Genomic DNA, 13081 nt, shown 5'->3' on the forward strand with positions numbered 1-13081 from the left:
CAGTAGACACAAACTAAACTCGCCACAGAAAGGTAAATTATGTCATTTCAAATACCCTTTAAACGATGTGGTGTTAATTATGCTAATCAACCTCTGGCACTGAAAATTAACTACTCCAAGTTCAGAGTCTTATTCCTTCAGATTTTAATTTTAAGATTTAATTTTTTTTCATTTTATCATCTCTTTTTTTCCTCTCAATCCAATCTTACTTTCCTTATCTATTTCTCTTTGTGCCCAATTTGACATTGCATTCACCCACTTTAATTTACACTTGCTTCTCGGTCCTTGAGGTGTTGATTTCACAATCTTTCACTGTGGTTCAGGAGATACACAGTTGCTTTCCCTGTTCACTCAGGTCCCAGATGCCCTGTTTCCCTCATTGCGCTGTTATCAGCAAGTTGCCCTACAAAAAATGTAATAACCTAAACCTGCAAGGGCAAGTCAAACAGCAGACACCGTTAGATGCCCTGCTACAGCAAAATTTAGCCCAACAGAATTGCCCATCTGCAGGAGAAATTTCTTTGGTGTAGAGCAGTAGAGATGGAATAGGGAGAATATATCAGTTCTGGCTGAAAACTTGGAAGGACAGGTATCCTTGGAAAAACTGGAATTTTCCCACAACTAACCAGATTATCAGTTTGTTATTCAATAACATTTCACCTGCTATCTTCCAAGAAAAACTATTCTAGGCACACAGTGGAGTTAAGCAAATATGGCTGCTTAATTAGTTTACTGGTACAATGCAAAACAATTCAGACATTTACAGACAGTTAGGAATTTGGGTTTTTTCCCCCAGAGGGGAATGAGGAAAGAAAAAACACTCGTCAACACCAAACTCCTAAGCTTTCAATTAAGTACTGGTTTCTAGCCAGTCATTATAAATTAAAATGGCCATAGACCTCTGAACATTCATTAGATAGAATGAATATAATTTGCAAAATGCCATTCATGCCATTGTATTTTATTGTGCACGTTTACATAACACTTTTGTTAAGCAGTGCATTACTATCAACTATGAAAAAAATTACAGTTTAGTCACTTAGTCATACATAATATAGCCCATCACTGTTATAATCTTATACATCACAATATTTACATTCAATACTACACTGTGCTCAGTTAACAGAACTGCTAGTTAAGAAAAAGGTGAGATTTGAAACATGGTAAACAAGCCAAAGATTGTTTTGTTATATGTATAAACTCATCATTTGTTAGGATGTATGGCTAGAATTTTTATTTCAAAAAGAAACATGTAATTGGGAAAAATAAATGAAAGGTTCTTTAATATAGAAATATACTTGAATACTTATTTCAATGAAGTGCTGTAGTGTTCTGCACCAAAACATGGTGAAAGTTATTGCATCATTTCCATAAGAGACAGAAGTTAATCGATGACAATATCCTCTGCTCATTCTCACATCCATCGCTCCATTAGTCACATACACTTCACATACCTCAAACAACTTAGACAGTGCACTCACCATACTAAAACCCTTGTTCATCTCAAAATTGCAGCATTACCACTCTGCTTAAAATTCTTCCTTCATGTCCAAGCATACATTTCGTAATCCTTGAACAGTTCGATTTATCACAAAACCAAATTAAACTTTGCTAGTCCACCCACATGGCCTTTCAATAAACCATTATAACTTCCTCTCTGAAACCAATGAAAGTTACATTTAAATGTTTCCCTTACCACCATTACCAGCCAAGCATGCCACATACCAACAATACTTAGGTCATCTGGTTTTCAGATAACGCCACTTCCTCTGTGCGTGCGCGTAGGTGTGCGAGTGCAGGCATGAGTGCAAGTGTGTGTGTGCGCGTGTGCATGTTTATGTTGGTGTGTTCTTCGGATGTAGCAATGCAACTTTGTTCAGAGAAAAAGCACCGTAAACTACTGCATATCCAAATCACAGTACATAAATATCTATTTCCTCGTCTGGGAGGAGGACACCTCCATTCTGTAGTGTATTGTGTCTGCTCCAGATTCTGATCAGAAGGAGGGCTTAAGAATAATTCTAAGCCAGAGAGCGCTGCCGGGGCTTTATTCTAGGATACAACTGTAACAAAACAAAAATTTATACATTAAAATTATGGTTTATGTTATCCATGTTATACTTTCTACACTACTGTACTTTTTTCTTCAGCTGAAAGCTAAAACAGTCTGAGCCGTGGGCATCCCGACAGTCAATACTAATACTACTCTGGATTTGATAACTTGCACTTATACCGCACCTTTAACATAGGAAAACATCCTAAAGTGCTTCAGAGGTGCATAAGATGACAAAAATTGAGAGAGCGCCAAAGGAGGAGATATTAGGTGACTAAAAACTTGGTCAAAGAGGAAAGTTTTAAGGAGGGTCTTAAAAGAGAGAGGTGGAGACACGGAATTTAGGGAGGGAATAACTTAGGGCCTAGACGGCTGACGGCACGGCCAGCAATGGTGAGGGATGGACGAGTCCAGAGTTGTAGAAACAGAGTTCTTGGAGGGTTGTAAGAGGTTAGAGATAGGGAGGGGTGAGGCAATGGAGAGATTTGAACACAAGGATGAGAATTTTTAAATTGAGGCGTTGGTGGCCTGCCAATTTAGGTCAGTGAACACAGGGGTGAGCAGGACTTGGTGTGGTTTAGAATACGAGCAACAGAGTTTTGGATGAGCTCAAGTTTATGGAGGATGGAAGATGGGAGGCCGGCCGGGAGAGCATTGGAACAATCCAGTCTGAAGTCGGCTATGTGCAAAGATTTTTCTCCGAGTTAATTTTCCTCCATCTCCACCCCACCACACGCCAAACATTACATCAGCAAACTAGACCTGCAGTACAGTTTGAAAGACAGTCAAGACTAGGTTTGAACTTGGATAATTTGAAAAACTCCACCATCATAAAAACCTTAAAGTGAATGTTCTGCCATCTGTTTGGCCTACATTTTTAAACATAATTTGTTAGTTATTCGTAAATTACCTGTTCATCTAAACCAATCTTATGACGACGGCGAGTGAAAAAGTGGCTAAATACATTCAAACACATTAATGAACTTTTTCCTTTTCATATTACTATTCTGGCAATTAAACTGTCAATATAAATGCTCTTGAAACAAATTAGATTAAAACTCTTATATAGTTTAACACCTATAGAAAACCTACACATGCTACTTTTTCCCCATGCCAATTCTTTTTGATCAAATTTGGGTCTCCTTGGTCTCTGGCTCATCTACTCACTGGATAAACTCTATCAGCCATCAGGGGCACTCTGTACTTGCTGCTTTAATACAATATGTTAATACAGGTCCCAACTTTAAAATATAAATTGATTACATCGACTAGCCATTACATTTTCTTGCATTCTCGTTCTCGGTACTAAGCTGTTGCTATTTAACCTAAGTCAGTATTTGTTGTCCAAAGCAACAATGTTTGACTTTTATAGTAATCAAAACTTAATTGATCCATAATCCTAATTACAAAAGGGAGGTAAAGGGTATAATTACAAGGTCTCTTAATTTTCTTTATTCCGTCCTGTGCTAGTTAAAAGTACTATAGAAATCTCTCTGCAGCATCATGCAGCTTAGTACTAATCAGATCATGAATGAGGATTGTGGAGAGAAATGTCATGGTCATTTTTGAATTTTACACTGAATCTGTTTCTAGACTGCCTCTAATCAGCAGTTTTGAAAAGCAAAAGTCTGATGAGAATCATTGCAGTTGTACAGATGATATCTCCCTTTGTAACATTTAGCATGATTTGGTAATTCATCTTAATGGTTCTACAAATACAGTACACTGTAAAAACTAAAGATCCACATGGATCAGCAGCACATACAAACTAATAACTGACCTGTAAAATTCAATGGTGCACCCATTGTTAATGGCTACAATTTCTTCAATTATGGCGCTCGCTCTTTACACCAACTTCTGTTTTCTGGGATTTGTCCCCAAGAGGATTTCCCTAACTAACATCTAACCTTTTACTGTCTTCCAGTCTCTTTAGCTACTGATCTGATCAGCTGACAGAGTTGAATTAAGAACATTCGGGCCCCTCCCCTCCACACTAAACACCACCCCGATTCACTAAAACTTAAACGTGTAGTAAAATGCATGAAGATATAGGCCTGTAGAACATTTACACACTGCATTGATAAACAGTATCAGAATATACCACACTTACATTAAACTCAAATCATATCACAATATACTATGCTTAAATGAAACATATTTGCATGGGGACCCTGACAGGAGTCCCATATTTGTCTGGGCCCTCTGGCTTATATGTCCCCGCCAGCTGGTATTACCGCAAGTTATTTTTGTTTCACTCGCACTATTACTACATTTTATTGAATAATTATAAAGTTACAGAAAATTCAGGTTATATTTACCCCTAGCAGATTGCGAGGAACATAGCCTTCCTTGTCATTCAAACGAGCCCACCACCAGTCTGTTTCATTGTCATCTTTACGCCTCACTACTGTCAGAGGGTCTCCTTCATGGAATGATAATTCATCACTATTCTTGGCCTCATAGTCCCACAAAGCATAAACCACACCTTTGTTCATGACGCCCATTTTTTCTTGCACTCCTATGGTGGGTTGAAAATAATTCTCAATTACCTCAGCAGTGGACAAACATGTCGCTGGTCATTGTACAAAATGTATGCTATATAGTTCTACTTAGAAGATCAAGCACACGTTTTTTGCCTCCCTCCAAAAGTGTGCATTCAAACATGCATAGTTTTTAAAAAGCTTACCGCGAGGATTTCATGACCATTTATAACAGTACCTATAAATGCTAATATGTGCATATAGGCTTTTAAAAAACGTCAAGTATCCATCATATACATTCTTATACAGTTAAGAGAACAGGACAGTATTGTCTCTGGACTTAACATTTAACTTAAATTCTATCCTAGAATTGGAACTGAATGGGTCCAGAAATTGTGTTTTTTTAAATCTCCCTCTTCTCCCCTCTCAAAAAAGGAATGCTTTGCTGTCAAGTGGTAATCCAATAAGTGGTCTTAGAAAATGAAATCTGCCCACTGCAGATATGTTCAAGTGGCCTCCAGTCTCAAACCTGACCTAACAGTTTGACTTGATGCCTCAAGCAGAACAGTAGGCTGAAACGAGCATTACCACACAATTAAGGCCTTTGTTTCTTTAGATACTGTAAGGATGACACTGATTTGCACATTTAACTCATTTACAATTTTGTATTACATTAACCATTTAAAAGTAAAAGGAAAAATGGCAGGAATGTCTTGGGTGCATGAATTCATTGAACATATAATCTGACATTGGTATATGTCCCCAAATGACAAGTTCCTGATCACAGCAAGCTTGAGAGAGGCGCACCAAGCAGAGACTGAACACCATCATGGAGGGAGAAGATCAGTGAGTCAATCTAGATATTGGTTAGAGTTGCAGTGGCTCAGTGTATGGCTAGTGGAGATAGAACATTTGACACATGGCAGAGAAACTTGATAAACTGACAGTGAACATATTGCAACATTAAATACTGCTTAGTTTATTTTGACAACAAAGTTTAAAAAAAAGGTTGAGCATACGCACAAAAAGAAGATGATACATTTTTGTAAAAGAATTAAAAGTTTACAGATACTTGCCATAAAGGAACTGTGAGCACTGTACAAAGCCTTCTTCCATCTCCTCACATTTATCTGCTGCTGTTTCAACATCACTGATAGTAGCGGCAAAAATAGCAGCGCCAGATTCCACAAGCAGTTTGCAGAGTTGGACGCTGTTGCAGGAAGCAGCACAGTGTAGTGGTGTCCTGAGAAGACAGCAGTACAGTTTGAGACAACTTCCAGACTAAAATCACTCAGATATGCCAAGTTAGTTAAGCATACAGTCTTAGAACTATGTAAATCATATTTCCACACGTAGAAGACCATAATTATTTAACTACAGGGGACAACTTTCCTAATTGTCCTTAAAATTACACAGCTTAAAAATTCCCCCAAATACCCTGTAGTTATAATGTGCGGGATGAATTTGACTTGCATCATAATCACTTCAGCAGGAAACATATATAGATCATAAAACTTAAAGGGGAACATCACTCTGTGGGAGGATGGCTGGGGAGTGGGGCGCGCAGGGGAAAGGAAAGAGAAGTAAATACAAACGGAACTATTCTCCCTAGGAAAGAGAGCGCATTAATCACTGTACTTTTTGCTCTTAACACCTGTTGCAGAACTTGTACTTAATTTATTCAGAGGCTTGATGCTGGCCAGATTCGAGTCCCAGCCACCGCCTTTGAATTAAATGCGAGTGCAAGGACTGTCGAGGAGCAGGAAACATACAAATTCCTCACCTTAATAGCAGCTAGCCAGGGAACGGCCAAGACACATCAGCTATTTTTGGAACTTTCCCAATTGAGAAAGCCTGCAAGCAGTAACACCAGATTTTCTTCCCGTATAGAAGATAACAGTTTAGAAAATTTAGTACCACAGAATTACACTCGTGTCATTACGAACACAACCTTGCATTTATTCTTTGCATCTGGCACTTGAATATCTCTGGTGTGTCGATGTCCAGAACTAAATGCAGTATTCGAGGTAGTCTGACCATAGTACTCTACAGTTTGATCACTATTTCCTCTAAATTATAGTCTACTGTTTTGTTGATTGTTTCTCTGCACTGGTTGGACATGCTTAATATCGAAACTACTGAGATTTCCAAGTCACATTCAGCTATTGCAACACCAGAGTACATATGGCACCTCTTCCTTTCCTACGTACAGTATTTTCCACCTGTTTGTATTAAGTTTCATCTGCCATTATTCTGCCCACATACATACTTTGTCAAACTCATTTTGTAAGTAAATCCTATTTCGGCATTCACTTACCTACAAACAGCTCAGGAGGAGCAGAGGCAGCTACAATTTTACCACACTGCTTGTTTCCCCAAAGTGTTAAGTCTGTGTGTTCTAGTTATGGTTAATAAGAATCACTGCACACAGACCACAAGAGTAAATTCAACAGGTCTTTACTAGTCGGAGGTCAGGCTGAACTGCCCAATAAATCATTACACAGCACTTATATACCGGTGTGGTCACCACCGGTATCACAGTATACAGCAGCCAAGATAAAGTCGTGCATCTCTTAAAATAGTTCTCTTAAAGGTGGAACGGTTACATACACCACACAAAGCATCACTGAAGGTATGGATATAGCCATGTATTTACCAACAATCCTATGTTTTACTCAATGGAAATGTATTTACTGGAGGGAGGCATTTTAATTTGTTGCATTTAATTCCAACAAAAAGGAAATTAAAATTTTCTAAACACAAAATATACCCCACAACTGTCCTCTGTTGGCACAGTATGTACCGAGAACTGAGCATATGGCACATATAACCACGCTACTTGAAGTTGCACCACCAGCCATCTCATCATTTGCCCTAAAGCAATGCCACTAGAGTATTTGGGCTGGAGTCACTTACGCAATAAAACTGAAGATTTCAATGAGGCAGAACAACTTGCATTTAAAATAGTGGCCTAGAAATTCAGTTGGGCGCGCCAGCCGTTAGCGCCTTAGGAGGAGTAGATCTCGCGCGCTAGGCGCTTATCGCCCGGGCGCAGCGCGATCTGCGCCTCTCCCCAACTTCAGGACACATTTAGCGCCGGCGCAAAGTCTTAGCGCGCGCCCTGCTGCGCGCGCAGATCATGATGTCATTTAATAGTGCAACGCCCTTTGTGCGCCCCAAACCGGAACTTCACTCGCGCCGGCCCATTGTGCGCCGGGCGGCCCGAGCGACTGTGAAGTGGAACGGTACACAGGCCAGCCGGGCCGCGGGGAGCGCAAATTAAAGGGCACTTACCCAGCAGTATAAAGGCCAGCCATTTTGCAGCATTCACTCTTGTGCAACGGTTTTTTGGACAGAGACCAAGGAGGAGAGTTTACTGGTTTGGACCAACACTTGGACAGGTATTTTTGGCTCAGGCCAGAGCTTACCAATTAGCTTTGCCTTCATTCAGAGCTCAGTGTTTGCCAGCATATAATGGGGGCTGCATTGGGTGGCAACGCTGAATTTCAGCCTTATGCCAGAAGGGCTTACAGACGCCGTGAGAGAGTGGCAGCCCTGGCTAGACGCAGAGGGGGCAACAGGCGTCGCCAACTGAGGCCTTACCCACGCAGGGTATACCGCCAGCAGACCTCCTATCTGACTATGTCTGCCGCGATGTGTGTTAGGAGGCTGCGATTCCGAAGGGAGGTGGTTGCAGACATCTGCCGGCTGCTTCAGAGAGATCTGCAGCCACAGCTGATGCGCAGGACGTCTCTGTCGGTGGCAGTGAAGGTGACGGTGGCTCTCAACTTCTATGCCTCCGGCTCCTTCCAATCCGCTACTGGGGACATCGCTAACATCTCCCAGTTCGCCGTGCATTGCTGCATCCGCCAGGTGACCGAAGCCCTTTTCAGAAGGAGACATCAATTCATCTCCTTCCCCATGACCCTGGACAAGCAGCAGCAGCGTGCAGTGGGGTTTGCAAGAATAGCGGGCTTCCCCATGGTGCAGGGCGCCATTGACTGCACGCATGTGGCTTTGCGGGCACCTCTTGAGCATGCCGAGGAGTACCGCAACCGGAAGGGCTACCATTCCCTCAATGTACAGCTGGTGTGTGACCACAGGCAGCGCATCCTAGCTGTCAATGCCCGCTTTCCAGGCAGCAGCCACGATGCCTTTATCCTGCGACAGACAACTGTGGCTGACATGTTCCAGGCACAGCCTCCCCCAAGAGGATGGCTTATCGGGGACAAAGGCTGTCCTTTGTGCACCTGGCTCATGACCCCGCTCCGCGCGCCCACGACCCCTGCTGAAGAGGCATACAATGAGAGCCATCAAGCAACGAGGAACCTCATAGAACAAACAATCGGCGTGCTCAAGCAACGGTTCCGCTGTCTCGATCGCTCCGGGGGAGCCCTCCAGTATTCGCAGGATCGAGTCTCCCAATTCGTCGTCGTTTGCTGCATGCTGCACAAACTGGCTATCCGCAGGACTCAGGCACTGCCACCTCACGTTGGTCCACCACCTCAGGAGGAGGAGCACGAGGACGACGAGTACCAGCCCAGGAGGGACGCACAAGGTCCAAGGGCCGCCCGTCGGCAGCTTATTGAACGTCACTTCTAGGCCCTGTCAGGGAACGGCTTGTGCCAATGATAGAACATGATTGCAGCCGCTCCGCAAGCCCTCAGCCGGTTAAGGCAACAAACACTTCAAAGATCAAACATGGACAATGTGAATAAATAAAATGCTTTATTGTACAAACTCTGGGCCCTTCCCACATGAAAACCAAAAACAGACGAAACCCCCAAAAAACACACACACATTACTCGCTCCCACAACCTGGAGAGGATTAACAAAATAGGGCAACTAAAATGGCCGTCATTCTCGGCCTTCGTCCAAAACAAACATCACATCATCGGCCTTCAAAAAACAAACATCCAATTCTCGGCCTCAAGAAACAAACACAAATGGCCACACATTCGACTATTTGGCCCGCTAGGGCGATGCCTTGGCCATCTTTGGGTAGCCCCTGCCCGCCCTGCTGCTCCGCCTCAAAGTAAGGCCATTGGCTGCTGCAAGGCTGGGGGCAGGCTCCTGAGGGGCACATGTCGTGACGGCAGAAGCCCTTGGGGGTCGGCCTAGTCGAGGTCTGGCCGTCGAGCGGGCGGCTGTTGATTGCTGCAGCTGTGGCTGGCCAGCATCAGTCGCTGCAGCAGCTCCTGGCAGCTCCACTGGGGGAGTGGCAGTGGCGGCTGGAGGAATGGCAGCAAGCTGGCGGATGGCAGGCGCTCGCTGGTCGCCAGAGACACTGGCACTCGCACGGGCCAGCACTGCAGCATGCGCACCAATCTGCCGAGGGACAGACCGCTGTGCTGCTGCAGCGCGCCGGGTGCCCTGGCGATGCCTGGCTGACACAGCGAGTGTGGCAGCAGTGAGTGCCCGTGTTGACCTGTTCACTGACCGCAGCAGAGCAGCCAGTGACTGGACGGCACCACTGATGACCTGGCCAGTCGCTGACAGATCTGCCCGGTATTCCGCCCGACTGGTGGCCTCTAAGGGCCCGAACTCGGCCACACTCCGAGAGAGGGAATCGATGGACTCAGGCAACCGTGTCACTGCCGCCATGAGCTCCGTGTGCCGGCGCTCCGAGTCCGCGGACAAGTCTTCAAGGCGTTCCATCTCCTCGGCGAACAGCATCTCCTGACTGGAGGCCGGACTCTCCCTCTGGGGAGAAGGCCGCCGAGCTGGCCGACCCTTCCTGCGTTGCTGGAGGCCGCTGGGCCCAGCAATTGGACTCCCCTCCGACGCATCCCCCCTCTGGGGAGAAGGCCGCCGAGCTTCCACCCCCCTCCCGCCTTTCTGCAGCACGCAGGTCCCAGGAGCTCCCCTCCCCTTCGACACTTCCGCCACGCTGCCCTCCAGGGAAGACGTGTCCCCTACATTGGCCTGGGTGGCCACGGCTGAGGGTTCCCCTGATGGGCCGCCTTCCTCTTGCTCCTCCTCCTGCTCCTCCTCGGAGGGTCTGTCACTGGCAAGTTGAGGGACCTCCTCTTGACCATCTGAAGGCAGGAAGGCACAAGAGTAGCTTTAGAGTGAGGAGAGGGCGTCAGTGCGGGATGCATGAGTGGTGGCATTCAGCGCATTGGTCGGACAGTGGCAAAGGATGTAGATCTGAAGCGCAAGTGGGTCGAGAGAGGTGCAAAAGGTGATGTCCTTACCATTGCTGCCCAGAACAGGGTCGGCATCTCCACATGCAACGGGCCCAATCACCCGGCCACCCATGAGGCGCTCCACGCGATGTTGCAGGTCGGTGAGTGGCTGGATATGGGGTCGGCCTCGCCCGGTCGCAGTCCGGCTCTTGCGATTATTCGCCAGCTTGGCCTGCAAGAGAAAGGACGGCCTCTAAGTACAGTGTGTCGCCGTGATCTTGTGTGCACTGCCTCCCATGGTGGAATAGCCTGGCCAGTGTGTCGCCATGATCTGGTGTGCACTGCCTCCCATGGTGGAATAGCCTGGCCAGTGTGTCGCCATGATCTGGTGTGCACTGCCTCCCATGGTGGAATAGCCTGGCCAGTGTGTCGCCATGATCTGGTGTGCACTGCCTCCCATGGTGGAATAGCCTGGCCAGTGTGTCGCCATGATCTGGTGTGCACTGCCTCCCATGGTGGAATAGCCTGGCCAGTGTGTCGCCATGATCTGGTGTGCACTGCCTCCCATGGTGGAATAGCCTGGCCAGTGTGTCGCCATGATCTGGTGTGCACTGCCTCCCATGGTGGAATAGCCTGGCCAGTGTGTCGCCATGATCTGGTGTGCACTGCCTCCCATGGTGGAATAGCTTGGCCAGTGTGTTCAGTGCAGAATGTGCAATTGATGCTCATGCCTGTCCCATAGCTGCTGGATGAAGGCTGGCCATTAGAGCTTTCAGGTCCCTTTGCCCATAATGTGAGGTGCACATGCAAGGATGAGGAGGTCATTGGAAAGGGTACTCACCCTGACAATGCGTGTGAGGTCATTTAACTTTTTGCGGCATTGGGCACCGGTCCTGGGGACGTCGCTGTTGGCTGACAGCTTGCTGGCGACATGCCTCCAGGCTCTCCTGTAGACGCGGACCGTCGCCTTCTTGCCATTGTCCGGGTACAAAACATGGCGCCTCTTCTCCACAGCAGCAAGCAGCACACTCAGATCACGCTCTGAGAAGCGCTGCGCACGTTCACGGGCCTTCTCCATGTCTTCAGGCGCTATTTGGGTCCAGCAGCAGTGTTCAGGCCTAGCTGGAGGGCTCCACTATCCAGGGCGTGGCAGCAGACACAGTCGACCCTTCCCCCTTAAGAGCTGGCCGGCGCCAGGGTGTCTGCTGTCAATCACGAGATGGCCGCACCTGCGCCGCGCCCGGCCTCGGCGCTATCGATCACCACCTCCGGCTTAGCGCCCAAAGAGAGGCGTCCAGCAGCAGTTTTAGCGCTCGCCCGAACTAGTAGGGCGAAGCTAATGAATATCGGAGAAGTGGCATAGATTTGGCGGCAGCCGCAAACTTTAGCGGACGCCCCACTTTAGCGCCCCAAAAGTGGCGTCAATGAATTAGATTCTAGGCCAGTGTCTTTAATGTGGAAAACATCCCAAAGTACTTTACCAGGCTGGGGGGGGACAAATGGTGAGCCAATGAGAGAAATAGGAGGTGGCCAAAAGTTTGGTTGAAAAGGTGGCTTTTAAAGAAGGTTTTTAATGAGAGAGAGAAAGAAAATGGAGACAGAGAAAGGGAGAGAGAAAAAGGGGACAGAGAAAAAAAGAAAAAAAGAGAAAAATGGGAGAGAGGGAGGAGAGAAAGAAAGCGGAGAATGAGAGAGAAAAAGAAAAAAAAGGGTGAGAAAGAAAAAGGGAAGGCGTTCCAGTTCAGAGAGACTGCATTTCGTTGTACTGCACTTGTGCACTAACAATGACAATAAAAGTTGATTTGATTTGATTTTGATTTGAAGGTGGCTGAAAGCTCTGCCACCGGTGGTGAAACAGGGTGGGGGGGTAAGAAAGAGAAAGTAAGTGCACAGGAGGTCAGAGTTTATAAAATTGCAAGTCTAGATTAGACCGCCTCATTGGATACTTTTACGTGTATGCATTATAGAAATTTACAATTATATAGGAAGCTTTAAAGTTGAACTGATGACAGATTCAATCAGCTTGGTCTAAACATTAATACAATAAGAGCTAAATGGTCCATCTCGGACTAGCTATGCCTGCCTTTTCGTGGGATATGTGGAACATTCTTTCTTCCAGTCGTACACGGGTCCCCCCCTCTCTCACCTTTTTTTCCTCGGTACATTGATGACTGTATTGGTGCAGTTTCCTGCCCTCGCCCTGAACTAGAAAATTTCATTCACTTTGCTTCCAATTTCCACCCTTCCCTCACCTTCACATGGTCCGTCTCGGACTCTTCCCTTCCCTTCCCTTCCTCGACTTCTGTGTCTCCATTTCTGGGGATAGGCTATGAACAAAGATCCACTATAAGCCCACTGACTCAGACAGCTACATGGACTACACTTCTTTCCACCCAGCTTCCTGTAAGGACTCTATTCCA

At 46.0% G+C, this 13081-nt stretch overlaps 1 protein-coding gene across 12 annotated transcripts in view; it reads right to left on the bottom strand.

Moving 5' to 3' along the window:
- Positions 1-697: 697 nt before the first annotated feature.
- The window catches only part of ppp1r13bb (protein phosphatase 1, regulatory subunit 13Bb), a 127834-nt gene continuing 115450 nt past the window's right edge, over positions 698-13081 (bottom strand). For all 12 annotated transcript variants that reach the window (XM_086003083.1, XM_086003088.1, XM_086003087.1 and 9 more), the window contains 3 exons: positions 5610-5776; positions 4372-4571; positions 698-2063 (listed from right to left, as the gene is read on the bottom strand). In XM_086003083.1, the coding sequence (XP_085859209.1) occupies positions 2022-2063; positions 4372-4571; positions 5610-5776 (409 nt within the window). In that variant the 3' untranslated portion in view covers positions 698-2021. The remainder of the gene's footprint in view (positions 2064-4371; positions 4572-5609; positions 5777-13081) is intronic.

The sequence above is a fragment of the Somniosus microcephalus genome, chromosome 12 (genome assembly GCF_052327205.1).
Source record: "Somniosus microcephalus isolate GS21.2 chromosome 12, FLI_Smic_1.0, whole genome shotgun sequence".
Classification (NCBI taxonomy): domain Eukaryota; kingdom Metazoa; phylum Chordata; class Chondrichthyes; order Squaliformes; family Somniosidae; genus Somniosus; species Somniosus microcephalus.